Raw genomic sequence first — 15000 nt, 5'->3', positions numbered from 1 at the left:
AGAATGTTCCAGGCATGATAGACAGTCATCTGGGTGAATTTATGCAGTAGTAACGTGAGAAAGCTGGATTATATAGTGATTGAAAAGGTGCATTTGGGGATATAATATTAATTAAGTCTAGATTAGGGCAAGATTATGGAAGGTTTTAAATGTGACCTTGAGGAATTTGTATTCTATTCAATGATCAGTAAGGATCAACTGATTATTCCTTGACAGGAGAGTGACATAGTAAGAATTTGCATAAAGTCTATTGTTCTAAAAATTTCAAGCTCAGATTGTAAAGGGGAAAACATAAAGGGAAAGAGGAAGGGAATCCACCTTTATATAGTACCTAATATATGCCAGGCACTGTGCTGAGTGCATTTTATAAATATTTTCTCATTTGATCCCTATTACAACTCTGCAAAGTAGGTACTGTTACAGTTGAGAAAGCTAAGACACAAATATTGACTAAATCTTTATCAATTTTGTTAGTCATTTTAAAGGACTAGCTTTTAATTTTATTTATAATTTTTATAGCCTATTTAGTTTTCAGTTTATCTGTTTCTTCTTGAATTTTCAATATCTCCTCTATTGAACTTATTTCAGTTTCTTGATTTGTTGGCTTTCAAAATTTTAATGCAAATTCAACTTATAAGTCCTCTTCTTTTCTATTTTATTTGTCCATATTTTTGGGAAAGATATGTGTGCATGTGTATATTTATCATTTACATATGTGTATATGCACATATACATGTGTATATGTGTATATGTACACTCATACATCCCTAAGGACTAATTTAGTTGCAATTCTCAAGGTTTCAGTATATATTTTTTCATTTTCATTTTCTTTGGCATAATTTTGTTTCCATGATTGTTCCTTGATCTACTCATTATTAAGCACTTAATTATTATGTGTCTATTTGCACTCATCTTTTGTTCATACTGTCTAATCTAATTATTATTATTATTATTATTTTTCATTATGGTCTATAAAGGTTGCATTTACTTTTTCTACTTTTTACATTTATTTGAAATCTCATAGTGCCCTAATACTTGGTCATTTTTTCTAAATGCTTCATATAATACTGAAAAAAATTCTTTAGTGGTACATTCTTTCAGCTCTTCTTCCTCCAGCAAATTGTTGAATTCTATATGTTTTCATCTATTTATCTTTCTGTTATATTTGTCTAAAATTGTGAGATACATTAATAATCAATTAGCAATCAATCAATATTTATTAAGCACACACTATGTGCCAGTCACTGTGCTAATTGCTAAGGATAAAAAAATAGCAAAACCAACTCCTACTCTCAAGGAGGTAATAATTTACTGTGGGAAACAACAAACAAATATGTATAAACAAGTTATATACAAGATAAATAGGAAATAATTAAGAGATGAAAGGCACTAGAATTAAGAGGGGTTAGGAGAAATTTCATGTAGAAAGTAAGATTTGAGGTGGAATTTAAAGGAAGCTAAGGAAGGCAGTAGGCAGAGAAGAGTCACAGAGAAATCAGCCAAAGAAAATGCTTGAATGAGAGAGAGAGAGAGGGAGAGAGAGAGAAAGAGAGAGAGTGCTTTATTTGTAAAACAGTAAGAAGTCCAGTGTCACTGGATTGAAGAGGAAGAATAAGGTATAGGAAGACTGGAAAGATATGAAAGGGGTGGGTTATAAAGTACTTTTAACTCAAAACAGAGTGTTGTGTATTTGATTTTGGAGGTAATAGGAAACTACTAGATTATATTGAGTAGGAAAGTGACATGGTAAGACTTGTGCTTTAGGAAAATCACTTCTGTGGCTAAATAGAGGATGGATTGGAGTGGGGAGAGAACCTACCAGCAGGCTATTGCAATAGTAAAGGGGTGAGATGATGAGGGCCTACATTGGAGTGATGGCAGTATCAGAGGAGAGAAGGGGAGATACTGAAGAAATGTTGGAAGCTGAAATTGACAGATATTCACAACAGATTGAGTTCACGTGGTCAGATAGTGAAGAACTTAGGATGATGCCAGCAGGAATGGTTTAGGATAAAAGAAAATTAGTTCAGTTTTTGATATGTTTACTTTAAGATGTGTTTTGGATATCCAGTTCTACATATATGAGAAGCAGCTTGAGATGTAGAATTGAATGTTAGCAGAGAAGTGAGGGCAGGATAAGTAGAATTGAGAATTATCAGCATAGAGGTGGTCACCAAGTGAAGTAGTTTAAAGAAAGAAAAGAAGAGGGTCCAGAACTGAACCATGTGGGGCACTTACTGTTAGAGGGTGTGATCTGGAGGAGGATTCACCAAAGGAGCCTGAGAAACAGCTACGAGATATATAGGAAGAGAATCAGGAGAGAGTGGTGTCCTGAAAACCTGGAGAGAAGAAAGAATCAAGAAGAGAGGGATCATCAGTGTCAAAGGCTGCATGAGGTTAAGGAGAAGGAGGATTTAGAAAACACCATTGGATTTGGTAACTAAGAGGTCACTGATAATTTTGGAAAGACCAGTTTTGTTGGAAAGTCAGAAGCCAAATTGTAAAGGGCTTAAATGAGAGTGAGAGGAGGGAAGTGGAGACACCTGTTCCAAATGTCCTTTTTTTTTTAACTTTTAGGATTACTAAGTACTTTTTTATGCAAATGATTCCTAGTTCAATATATTTAGACCAACTCTCTCTCTTGAGTCCCAGTTCTGCAAGAGCTTGTTGGACATTTCAAACCGGATATAAAGGGTTTTTTATGTTTCAATCTGTATTCAAATACCATCAGTTCTCTCTCTGTAGATGGATTGCATTTTTCATAAGACCTTCAGAGTTGTCTTGGATCATTGCATTGCTGAAAATAACAAAGTCATTCACAGAGATCATCTCACAATATTACTGTTATTTTGTATACAATACATTTCACTTTGCATCAACTCATGCAGGTCCTTCCAGGTATTTCTGATATCATCTTGCTCAACATTTTTAAAAATAGTAAACTACATTTATATAGTACTTTAAAGAGAGATTTCCTTACAATAAATCCATGAGGTTGATTATTTTTTTCTCCATATAAATATTTTATTATTTTCCAGTTACATTAAGAGATGGTTTTCAACATTTGTTTTTATAAATTTTCTAGTTTCAAATTTTTCTTCCTCCCTCCCCTCCCTCCATGCTCCCCCAAGACAGCAAGTAATCTGATATAGGTTATGTATGTATAATCACATTAAACATATTTCTGCATTAGTCATGTTATGAGAGAAGAATCAGAGCAAAAAGAAAAAAACCTCAAAAAAGAAAAACAACAACAACAACAACAAAGAATAGAAATAGTATGGTTTGATCTGCATCTAGATTTCACAGTTCTTTTTTTTCTGAATTTGGAGAAAATTTTCTGTCCTGAGTCCTTTGGAACTATCTTGGACCATTGTATTGCTGAGAAGAATCTGGTTTTTCACAGTTGATCAATACATAATGTTGTTCATACTATGTACAATTTTCTCCTGGTTCTGCTCATTTCACTCATCCTCAGTTCATGCAAGTCCTTCCAGGTTTCTCTGAACTCCACCTACTCATCATTTCTTACAGCCCAATAGTATTCCACTACATTCATATACCACAACTTGTTCAGCCATTCCCCAATTGATGGGCAACCCCTGAATTTCCAATTCCTTGCCACCACAAAAAGCACAGGTATAAATATTTTTGTACATGTGGGCCCTTTCCCCTTTTCCATGTTATCCCTAGGACAAAGACCTAATAGTGGTATTGCTGGGTCAAAGGGTATGCACAGCTTTATAGCTCTTTGGGCATATTTCCAAACTGCTCTCCAGAATGGTTGGGTAAATCACTTCACAGCTCCACCAACAATGCATTAGTGTTCCAGTTTTTCCACAACTTCAACAACATTTAATATTTCCTTTTTTTGTGATATTAGACAATCTGATAGGTTTCAGGTGGTACCTCAGAGTTGTTTTAATTTGCATTTCTCTAATCAATAGTGATTTAGAGCATTTTTTCATATGGAAATATATAACTTTGATTTCTTCATCAGAAAACTGCCTGTTCATATCCTTTGAACATTTCCCATGAGGTTGATTATTGCAACAACAGTATTAGATAATATTTATATAGTACCTTATACTTGACAAAGAATTTTCTGCATAATAGCCTAGAAAAGTAAGTGCCATGTATTTTGCCATCATCATCAGCACATGGCCTTTTGAAAGAGGTTTAGCTACAAAGGTGTGTAATTTAAGATTCTAAATGTGGATTCTAATCTGTTCCCCCAGTTTTGGGGGAAGCTGACTAAAATCACTGATAAAATGAGTTTACGTTTTTAAGGGTTTATTGAAAAATAGAGAGAAAAAGATTGAGAACAGAATTCCAACAGCCTAGCATTCCTATCTTTCTCCAAATTTCCTGTGAAGTCCTCTGCCGCCACCACCACCACCAAGTCAGGAACCCAAAAGACTGAGAGCTCTCTGCGCAGGTCCTCTTTCCTCCTTCCTGTCTCCTCCCAGAAAATAGGAGGCTCCTCAAGTTGATTGGCTAGTAGCCTTGATAGACAGCACCCATGAGCAAATGTCACTTCCTGATGCCAAGGAAAACCACATGGCCTTGTCCTCTGAGGCATTTTCCTCATGGTGGAGCTTTCCCACAGCAAGTCTCCAGTAGGTGGCATCATTCCAATCATTACAAAGGGAAAAAGAGATATAGGATAATAGTTAGTGGGTTTGGAAGGATCAATAGAGGATTTTTTTCAGGATGGGAAAGGAACATATTGTTAGTCTGTAGGAAGTAAGCCAACAGAGAGGGAAAAATTGAAAAAAAGTGGGTATGACAGATTGAAACAATCTGTGGGAAGAGTCAGAATGGAATGGTATTGTTTGTGTAGGTAGGGGTTAACCTTGATAAAGAGTAAATCCACCTCATTATGTTAAATAAGGGTAAAGGAAAGGACAGGGAAAAAGTCATGTGAATCATGTGAGTTGAGGAAAAAAGGAGCTTATTGTGAATGATCTCAGTTTTTTTTTGTAAGATATTAGACAAGTTTCTCAGTTGAGATGGTGGGGGCAGAGAAACTCAGGGAAGGTTTGGGGAGGGATGAAAAGTTTTGGAAGAACCACTATGGAGAGTGGGATAGTGAATTGATATGTCAGGTATTATAAGATTGCCTAGAAGTATTGAGATTATGTAACATAAATTTGTAATGGACCTAATCAGAATAGTTGTATCATTTTCAACATGTTCATTTAGTAGCATGTGTGTAGTAGTGAAGGTGCTAAATGGAGGGAGTGATCCAAAGTTTAAGAGGTCATAATCATCAAAAATGATAAGGGACTAGGGGCTCAGAAGAAGAGCACAGTGTAGAGTTGAATTGGTTCTCCATGAAGTCAAGATGGGCAAAAGAGGAGAAAATGGTTAGTTCAAGGGAAATGGCCTGGGAGAGACTGAGAAGTTGGGGCATTGGAGGCCACAGTGTGGATGAAGATATGGTTTGGTAAGGGAAAGGATAAGGAGAGATGAAAAGCTGATAGATTATGGTCAGATAAATGGGTTTCTGCATTATTGAGTATGGAGTTGGCACATTTGTGGGTGATGGAAGATCAAGAGTATGACCATTTTTGTATATGGTTAAGGTAGGGTGGAAGAGTAGTTCGGAAGGCACTAGACTGAGAAAATGACTTTTCCACTATTATTGTCTATGCTTTTTGTAATTCAGTTAATATTTCTATTATGAATCTAGATGCAAAGGAATTTGTAGGACATAATCTTATTATTGATTTTGGTTTATTTGTGTTTGGATCTTATCAGGATAATCCAGAGTTCTTGATTAATCTCTATTTACTTTGTAAATTTTTGTTTTTGTTCTCTCTTATAACATGATTGCACCTTCTGTTTTTATGGACTTAGTTTATATGAGAATTTTCTTCTTATCAATACCTTCCTTGGTGATATCACTTAGTAGTGGAATCTAGTAAAGAAATATTATTTGTGCTATGAGATGGCTCTCTGAAAGGGGAATGAATACTGAAAGAAATTCATGTGCTATAAAATACCACAATATAGCAACAAAATAGGTATATATATATATATGTATATGTATAAACATGTATATGTATACATACATATACATACATACATACATACACATATAGCTTCACTTTCCCCAATAACAGGAGACCACCAACATGTTGGGTTTCTTTGGCTCTGGTTCTTAACAAAGCAGGGCTAACTTAAAACCTTGCCAATAATTTTTCCCTTCTCACAAGCTAAAATCCTCCTATGCAGCCTCTATGGGTTGTTCCTAATTCTGCCCTCTGGGTTCAAACAGAATAAATCTCACCCTTCTATATCATTGCAGCCTTTCATATACTTGAAAACAGCTATCATAGTCTCACTAAGTACTATCTTTCCTAGGTTATTATCTACATGTCCTTTAAATGATCATAATATGGTATTATCATCAGTACCACTATCACCCTGTATGTCCTCTTATATATCCTTATTTCTCTTAAAGGTAGGTTGAGTCCTTTCTGTTGCAGCTGCAGTTTCCTTTCTTCTTTACTCCTCCTCCTTTTTTTCCTTCTCTTCTTCCTCCTCTTCCTCCTCCTTCTAATTCTGCTCGCATTTTTAAAATTTTGCTTAAGTATCTATTGAACAAACTCAGGGTAGTAGCAGTCTCCTAGATAATTCAGAATACATGTTCCCCAGATCCTTCAATCTATAGAACTCAGGATCCTCTTCTTCTCTCATTCATCTATGCAGGTCATTCGATGGAGTCAGCTTCCTCCTGAAAACATAACCATGGTCTCTGAATTCCTCTTGCTGGGCTTTTCCAACCTCCAAGAAATTCAGCTTTTGCTCTTTGTTATCTTCCTTTTCCTCTACCTTGTCATCTTGATTGGAAATATCACTATTGTCACCGTCATCATCCTGGAACATAGCCTCCATACCCCCATGTACTTCTTCCTAGGTGCTCTCTCAGTGTCTGAGACCTGCTATACCTTTGTTATCCTGCCAAAGATGCTCATCAATCTTCTCTCAGTGCTCAGGACCATCTCCTTTACCCACTGTGCAATTCAGATGTCCTTTTTCCTTGGCTTTGCAGCCACCAACTGCCTATTGTTAGTTGTAATGGGTTATGATCGCTATGCTGCCATCTGCCACCCTCTGCGCTACCCCATCCTCATGAACTGGCGGACATGCAGAATACTAGTAGTCACTTGTGGGGTGACTGGCTTTCTCATCTCAACAGTAATCACAAACTTGGTCTTCAGCCTGCCCTTTTGTAACTCTAATAAGATCAACCACTACTTCTGTGACATTTCACCTGTTGTTCACCTTGCCTGTGGTGTCACTTATGTCAATGAGCTCTTCATATTTATCTGTAGTGTCTTTGTGCTCATGGTCCCATTTATTTTCATCTGCATCTCCTATTGCTTCATTGTCAACACCATCTTGAAGATTCCATCAGTTGAGGGGAAGAAGAAAGCCTTTTCTACCTGTGTCTCCCACCTAACAGTGGTTGTAGTCCACTATGGTTGTGCATCCTTTGTCTACCTGAGACCCTCATCCAGGGTGACATCAGTTAAAGATGAGTTTATAACAATTACTTATACCATTATTACCCCCTTGCTGAATCCCATGGTTTATAGCCTCAGGAATAGAGCTGTCCAAGTAGCCATTAAGAAAGTGATTGGTTGGAAAGATTTTCCCCACAAAACCATATAATTTAAAAAAGTCACAACTATGGACAGTAAATCATATGGTGAAGAGATGTGGCCATATTTTTGGGTTACGTGCTATTCCATTGGCTGGGTGCTTTTCATATCTGTATAAAGATTTTTCTGAGCACAGTGTATATACCTAAAAACCATTTCAGGATGCCATTTGTGAAGATTGGAAGGAGCATTTAATGCCAGGAAAAGAGGTACTATGTATTATGAGGCAGTGTGGAGCAGCAGAAAGACCTAGATTCTGATCTCATCTCTTACATTAACTGGATTGCTATGTGGTAAAATAATGTGGTAAAATAATGGCAGACTGATTGGGATGGGCCACACCTCTCCTGTCCTGAGTGATGTATGCTGCTGATGTCATCAGGAGAAACCACTCTCAGATCAAGTTTGAAGGACCTCCCCTTTTGGGGGATGCAGAGTAAATGCTTGCTGAGGGGAGTGCACCTTCTTTTCAGGTGGTGCTAGCTGCAGAAGTGGAATAGAAAGATTTGTTCTTGGCAGTTTGTCCTGTGGGCCCTGGCTGCATAGCTGTTTTCCACTGAAGCTATATACCCCAGGTGTTGAGTTAACAAATGAGCTCTGTTCTTTTGAATTAGCTGAACTGTAAGTGAGTTTGGTGATTGTATATATTTAGGTTAGATTTGGGGGGATTATCCATTTTTCTTTTTCCCTATTCCCTTGTCTTTGATTTTATTAATTTCACCTTTGCTGTGTATTTTATTCCCATTAATAAAATCTTATTTATTTGTTGAAAAGAGGCTGTTAGGCTCCTTTCTTATTGGCCTGGGAGAAATATCTAATAAGGCCATTTGGAGGGGAGGGAGCTTTAGACCTAGAGGTCCCCCATTATTTTCGAGAACTCAATATTATGGTGAGCCATCCAATTAATTCTCCCCATATTATATTTGGCCCCTACAGCTACAATCAAGTCATATAAACACTATAAGCCTAGATTTTCCCATCTGTTAAATAGAAACAATTTATATAGTATCTTCTTCACTGTACAGTTGTGAGGCTTCAATGCAAAATATATTGAAAGAACTTTGGAAACTTTAAGTCTGTAAATACTACTTATTATTATTATGAGAGAGTTTAAGTGGGGAGGTGGAGGATGTTCATCCAGTTAGTTCTCTGTGAGGCTCAGGAAAGGTTCAGTCTGACTTTTCACCAACATATTGTGTGCCTTTAGGGGTGACTCTTAATGACCTTTCCATAAAATATTCTTTTATTTTTGGAAAACCCCTTCTTTGCCATGTGGGGTGGTGGCGTGTATTGTCCCAGAGCATCCAATACCCTGGGAAAGGACATTCAGTTACATACACAGTCATTTAGGTCTCACTTCACCATATTGACATCTAGGATGCAGAGACCATTTGTATAAAGAGGTATTGGGAATACAGTCTGAGTGCTAAGAGGGCTAGGAATTAGATATAGAGATAATGGTTTTTAGGTGAATTTCAGTGAGAGAGCAGAGAATGAGTGTGAAAGATTACAGAGCACATTTCACTGTAGAACTTTCTTGGGATATCCTGTCTTTGTATGGAAACCATGATGCTGATGTGTTTGGGGGATGGAAATAGTATTTATACTCTAAACAATATACAGTATTCCTACATTAGGAATTAAAATCAAAAAGGATTGATTAAAACTCTCCCTTTTCTGATTAAATCACAAATCCATTTGAAAACAAATTAAGGTACTTAGAACATTCAGTACTTTAATGGACCTGTGATCTCATTAATTTTGGTGTTCCCTCAATGATGCAGATAACAAACCATACATGCCTATGCATTCTATTCAGCTTTTAAGCATTTTCTCAAAGTTTTCATGAAGGCCATCTGACCAGCTAGAGGTCTTCCTTGATTTCTCCTGACAGAAATCCAGAATACAAAGAGAAAGACAAAAACAAGAGTATTTCCTCTAAAGGAAATTACATTTTTCAGAATCGTGGTAATTTCTGAATCTGTTTCAAGAATCTCATGCTGGAGGGAGAATGATCTAAAGATCTATCAGACAACCCATGCAGAGTATTTTCTGGAAGGTTTGGAGGGAGGAGGGGGTCCGATAGTAACAAAGCCATTTCTGGGAGTTCCGGTTAAATTTTTATAGTCACATTGGTGGGGAATTCCTATTTCATCACAAGATAATATGTCATAGACATAGGGCTGGAAGAGACCTTAAATGTCATTTAGTCCTTCACTCTTACTTTGGAGATGAGGAATTTGCCCAGGGAGGCCATAATTTAACCAAACTCACAACTCTTCCAGCTTTTACAGTTTACTGTATGTTATTAGAGCCCTAGCTAGCAGGATAATTTATCCATCCAAAGAAATAAACCTTTTTTAGACCTGGGGACATTCAAATGTAATAGGGAATGAACTAGTATATATTTTGGTAAAAATTATTTGTGGTAAAGTTTAATATCGAAAGTTTTAGCTGAATCATTTGGGAGGGGGCACAGCTGGCCCACCCTGAGATTACGTATGCTACTGAGAAAGACCTCTTTTGAGGGAGGAAAAACTGATCCCCAGACCTCCCCTTTTCGGGGAGGAAAAACTGAATGCCACTAGAAGGGAGTCAACATTTGGGAGGTGGTGTGAGTTCAAGAGTTCTCGCTTTTGCAGCCTGGCAGATCGTTCTGGTGGCGTCCTGGACCTGGCAGAGGCATGTATTTTGCTCTGTTTCAGGGTACTGCATTTCTAATGAGTAACTGTAGACTTCTGCGGTTGATGAGTTTAACTCTAAATTCCTGTGAACTAGCTTAATTGGGAATACTCTGGGATTGCATAGGCTAAGTTTAGAGTTAAGACTATCTGTATTTCTATTTACTTATTTCCTTAATTGGTTTCACCTTTGTGGTTTAATTAATTCACAAGTAATAAAACCTGATACTTTATGGACTAAAGCTCAGAGGCTCTTTTTCTTATTGGCCTGGGAGGAATTTATAAAAAAGCAAGTTCAAAGGGGAGATTAAACCTAAAAGAGTCCCTCATATTTCCAGGACCCCAATATTAAGGTGAGTCGCCCAAATTACTCTCCTTATATCAAATTTTGGACCTCACAATATAAAGAAATTGAAGATGAGAGAAAGAGATGGAATGGTCTACAGGGAAAGCTCCTATTCAACAAATTTTCAAGTGTCAAAATGCAATAGTTTGCCTGGAACCTCCCCCAAGTTGCTATGGCCTCCTAGCTCTGGAAAGACCTACAAAATTGGGGCATGCCTATTCTGGAATATTTCTTTGTAAAGCAGACTTCCTTTTTTCCATTGGTGAATTCCTCCTAGAGGCTCCATTTTGGGGAAGCACCTCACCGTCATTTTCTTCTGGATCCTATTCCTGAATTTCTGAACATCAAAACCATATGGAGAACTATCTTTATTTGTTCTTATATTTGCATCCTCAGTACTGAGCACAATTCCTGGCACATGGAAAGTACTTAATAAAATCTTGTTTCATATGCACCAAATGGTAGATCATATAATTAATTTTTTTTTTTAGTGAAGCAATTGGGGTTAAGTGACTTGCTCAGGGTCACACAGCTAGTAAGTGTTAAGTGTCTGAGGCCGGATTTGAACCCAGGTACTCCTGATTCCAGGGCCAGTGCTCTATCCACTGTGCCACCTAGCTGCCCCCGAGCATATAAATTTTTAAAGAAGTTATTTGAGTTAAATGAGGAAATAAACATTTAAACCCTGCTAGTAGGGGACCTCAACTTCCTCATCTCAGAGCTAGACAAATCCAAAAATCAATGAGAAAGAAGCTAAGGAGGTGAATAGAATTTTAGAAAAGTTAGATATGAAAACCTTCTGAAGAAAATTGAACAGGAACAGAAATAAATATTCCTTTTTTTCTTAGTGGCACAAGATATTTGTATAAATATTGACTATGTGTTAGGGTATAAAAACCTTACAAGCAAATGCAGAAAAGCAGATATTTTAAATGCATTATTTTCAGATAATAATGCAAACAATATGTTAATAGAAGGAAGAGGAAAAGATATATTAAATTAATTAGAAAATAATCCAATACTAAAGAATAAGCAAAACAAAGAACAAAGTATAAAAACAATCAATAATATTATTAAAGAGAATGACAAAAATGAGACAACATACCAAAATCCATGGGATGCAGCCAAAGCAATACTTGGGGGAAATTTATATCTCTAAATATTCATACCAATAAAATAGAGAAAAATCAGATTGACAAATTAGGGTGACAACTAAAAACTAGGAAAAGGACAAATTAAAAAACCCCAATACCGAACAGGAAATACTGAACATCAAAGAAGAGATGAATAAAGTTGAAAGTTTAACGAATGAATTAGTAAATAAAATTAGAAGAAGATTTTGTGGAGAAAAAAGAATAAAATAGATAAGCATTAAAAAATTTGGGTTAAAAAGGAAAGAAGAAAACCCAATTACTGGATTTAGAAATGAAAGGGATAAATTAATGAATAATGAAGAAGAAATTCAAACATTAATTGGGAGTTATTTTGCCCAATTATACACCAATAAATCTGACAATCTAAGTGAAAGTCATGACTATTTCCAAAAACATAAGTTGTGTAGGTTAACAAAAGAGGAAATAGCGTATTTTGATAAGACCATGTTAGAAAAATAAATTGAACAAGCCATCCATGAATTCCCCAAGAAAAAATCTCCAGGGCCCGATGGATTCAGAAATAAATTCTACCAAACAATTAAAGAACAAGTAATTCCAATACTATATAAGTTATATTATGTAAACTATTTGGAAAAATAAGGAAAGAAAAATCCTACAAAATTCCTTTCATGATGAAAATATGGTGCTGATACCTAAACTAAGAGGAGCCAAAAAAGAAAGAAAATTATAAACAAGTTTCCCCAATTAATATTGCTACAAATATTCTAAATAATATATTAACAAGTAGATTACAGAAATATATCACAAGGATCATACATTATGGACAGGTGGGATTTATACCAGGAATGCAGTCCTGGCTCAATATTAGGAAAACTATCAGCATAATTGACCACATCAAAAACAAACAAACAAAAAACAAAACAAAAATGAAGTGAAATCATATGACTATCTCAATTGATGCAGAAAAAGCTGTTCACAAAGTACAATACCCTTCTCTTTTAAGAACACTAGATGGAATAGGAATAAAGGAAGCTTTCCTTAAAATGATAAGTTATATCTATCTGAAACCATTAGTAAGCATTTTATGTAATGGGGATAAGGAAGAAGCCTTCTCAATAAGACCAGGGGTGAAGCAAAGATGCCCATTATTAACACATTTATTCAATATTGAACAAGATGCTAGCATCTAACAATAAGAGAAAAAAAGAAATCGAAGGAATTAAAATAGGCAATGAGGAAACAAAAACTATTATTCTTTGTAGATGTTATGATGGTATACTTAGAAAATCCATGAGGATCAACTAAAAAACTAGTTAAAACAATTAACAGCTTTAACAAAGTTTCAGGATATAATATAAACCCATATAAATCATCAGCATTTCTATATATTACTAAGAAAATCCAACAGCAAGAAATAGGAAGAAAAATTTCATTTAAAATAACTGCAGACAGTAAAACAATGAGTGGGAGTCTACCAGCCAAGAGAAAACCAGGAAGTATATGAACATAATTAATTAATTAAATATTTACATAATTAATGCTAATAAAGTAGATTTAAGCAATTGAAAAATTTCAATTGCTCCAAGGTAGGATGAACCAATGTAATAAAAATGATAATTCTACCTAAATTAATGCACTTATCCAATGTCATACCAAATAAACTATTTAGAGCTAGAAAAAAATGGTAAGAAATTCATCTGGAAGGGCAAGAGGTCAGGAATATAAAAGGAATTAATCATGAAAAAAGTGGGAAGGAAGGTGGTCTAGCCAGACCAGGTCTTAAAAAATATTTTTATTTCTTGAAATATCCTCCAGTTGGATGTAAAAATTTTAACGTTCATTTTTGAAAAATTTGAGTTTTACATTCACTACTTCCTATCTATCCCTGCCCTAGCCCTGGAGAAGGCAAACAATGTGCTATCACTTATACATGTGAAGACTTCAAAACATATTTACATATTAGCTATGGTACAAGAGAAAACATACAGACAAAAATATAAAGTTTAAAAAGTATGCTTCGGGACAGCTAGGTGACGCAGTGGATAGAACACTGGACCTGGAGTCAGGAGTACCTGAGTTCAAATCCAGCCTAAGACACTTAACACTTACTAGCTGTGTGACCCTGGGCAAGTCACTTAACCCCAACTGCCTCACTAAAAAAAAGAAAAAGAAAAAAAAGTATGCTTCAAGGGCAGCTAGGTGGCACAGTGGATAAAGCACTGGCCCTGGAGTCAGGAGGACCTGAGTTCAAATCCGGCCTCAGACACTTAATACTTACTAGCTGGGTGACCCTGCGCAAGTCATTTAAACCCCATTGCCCTGAAAAAAAAAGTATGCTTCAATCTGCACTCAGTGGTCATCAGTTCTCTCTCTGGAGGTGGATAGCACTTTTCATCATGGGGCTTTTGGGATTGTCTTGGATGACTGTCTTGATTAGAGTAGCTCTTTCACAGTTGCTCATCCTTATAATATTACTGTTTCTGTATACAATATTTTCTTGGTTTTGCTCGCTTTGCTTTGCATCATTTTATATAAATATTTGCTAGACTTTACACTCTACACATGACCAATAAACTTATCTCAAGACACCCCAGATTGAGGTCCGCTCCATTCACTCCCTTTGTGAGGTATAGAGTCTCAACTCCTGATTTCTGAGGACCAGGAAGAAAAAGTCCTCACAGTATCTTAGGTCTGCTGAGCCTTGGGATCTAAAGTGGTTTTGAATCCCTGTCAGTGCAGGTGCAGAAAGTTTTCTTTTCCATCTGTTTACCATTATTCCTTTGGTGATTATAATTGATTGTGACTCACTATTAATAGTGATTTTTCACATGGGACAAGTTTGTTCTTTCCGTAGAGATGTCCCAGACATCCCACTGCCCTACAGTGTCATTTTTGTGAAAGGTGAAATGAAAATTATAGTGCCAGGGAAGATGAGGTCAGACTGTTCTATTCCTATAACTCCTTCCCGAGTCTCCTCTCCTTTCTACACACAGACTGTCAGAGCTGCATCCTGTGCCCAGGCAGAAGACCAGCCTGGTGAGTATGTCTCTATATCTTAACCTCTCTTCTAGGAGAAGCCTTTTGTGTGTATGAATGTTGGGGTTGGAGAAAGACCCTGAGAAAGCATCCTGACTGGGATTGGTGATAACTGACATTTAAGTGGGCTGTACTTGTTCCTCTAGGGA

The 15000-nt window shown here is 36.3% G+C and overlaps 1 protein-coding gene across 1 annotated transcript; it reads left to right on the top strand.

Annotated features, from left to right (window-relative positions):
- The first annotated feature begins 1850 nt into the window (after nt 1-1850).
- LOC122754732 (olfactory receptor 10R2-like) lies at nt 1851-7683 on the top strand. The gene is made up of 2 exons (XM_044003203.1): nt 1851-2003; nt 6664-7683. Exons 1-2 carry the CDS (start codon nt 1851-1853, stop codon nt 7681-7683), a joined length of 1173 nt encoding a protein of 390 aa, XP_043859138.1.
- Nucleotides 7684-15000: the final 7317 nt, after the last annotated feature.

The sequence above is a fragment of the Dromiciops gliroides genome, chromosome 4, assembly GCF_019393635.1.
Source record: "Dromiciops gliroides isolate mDroGli1 chromosome 4, mDroGli1.pri, whole genome shotgun sequence".
Taxonomy (NCBI): Eukaryota; Metazoa; Chordata; class Mammalia; order Microbiotheria; family Microbiotheriidae; genus Dromiciops; species Dromiciops gliroides.
Note: the sequence above shows the minus strand (reverse complement) of the source record. Positions and strands in the feature narration are given on the sequence as shown.

Coding starts and splice junctions, on each gene's coding strand:
- LOC122754732 (XM_044003203.1), top strand. CDS start 1,851: ATGATGAGGGCCTACATTGGAGTGATGGCAGTATCAGAGGAGAGAAGG. Junction 2,004..6,663: donor GGATGATGCCAGCAGGAATG/GTTTAGGATAAA, acceptor CATGTTCCCCAG/ATCCTTCAATCTATAGAACT.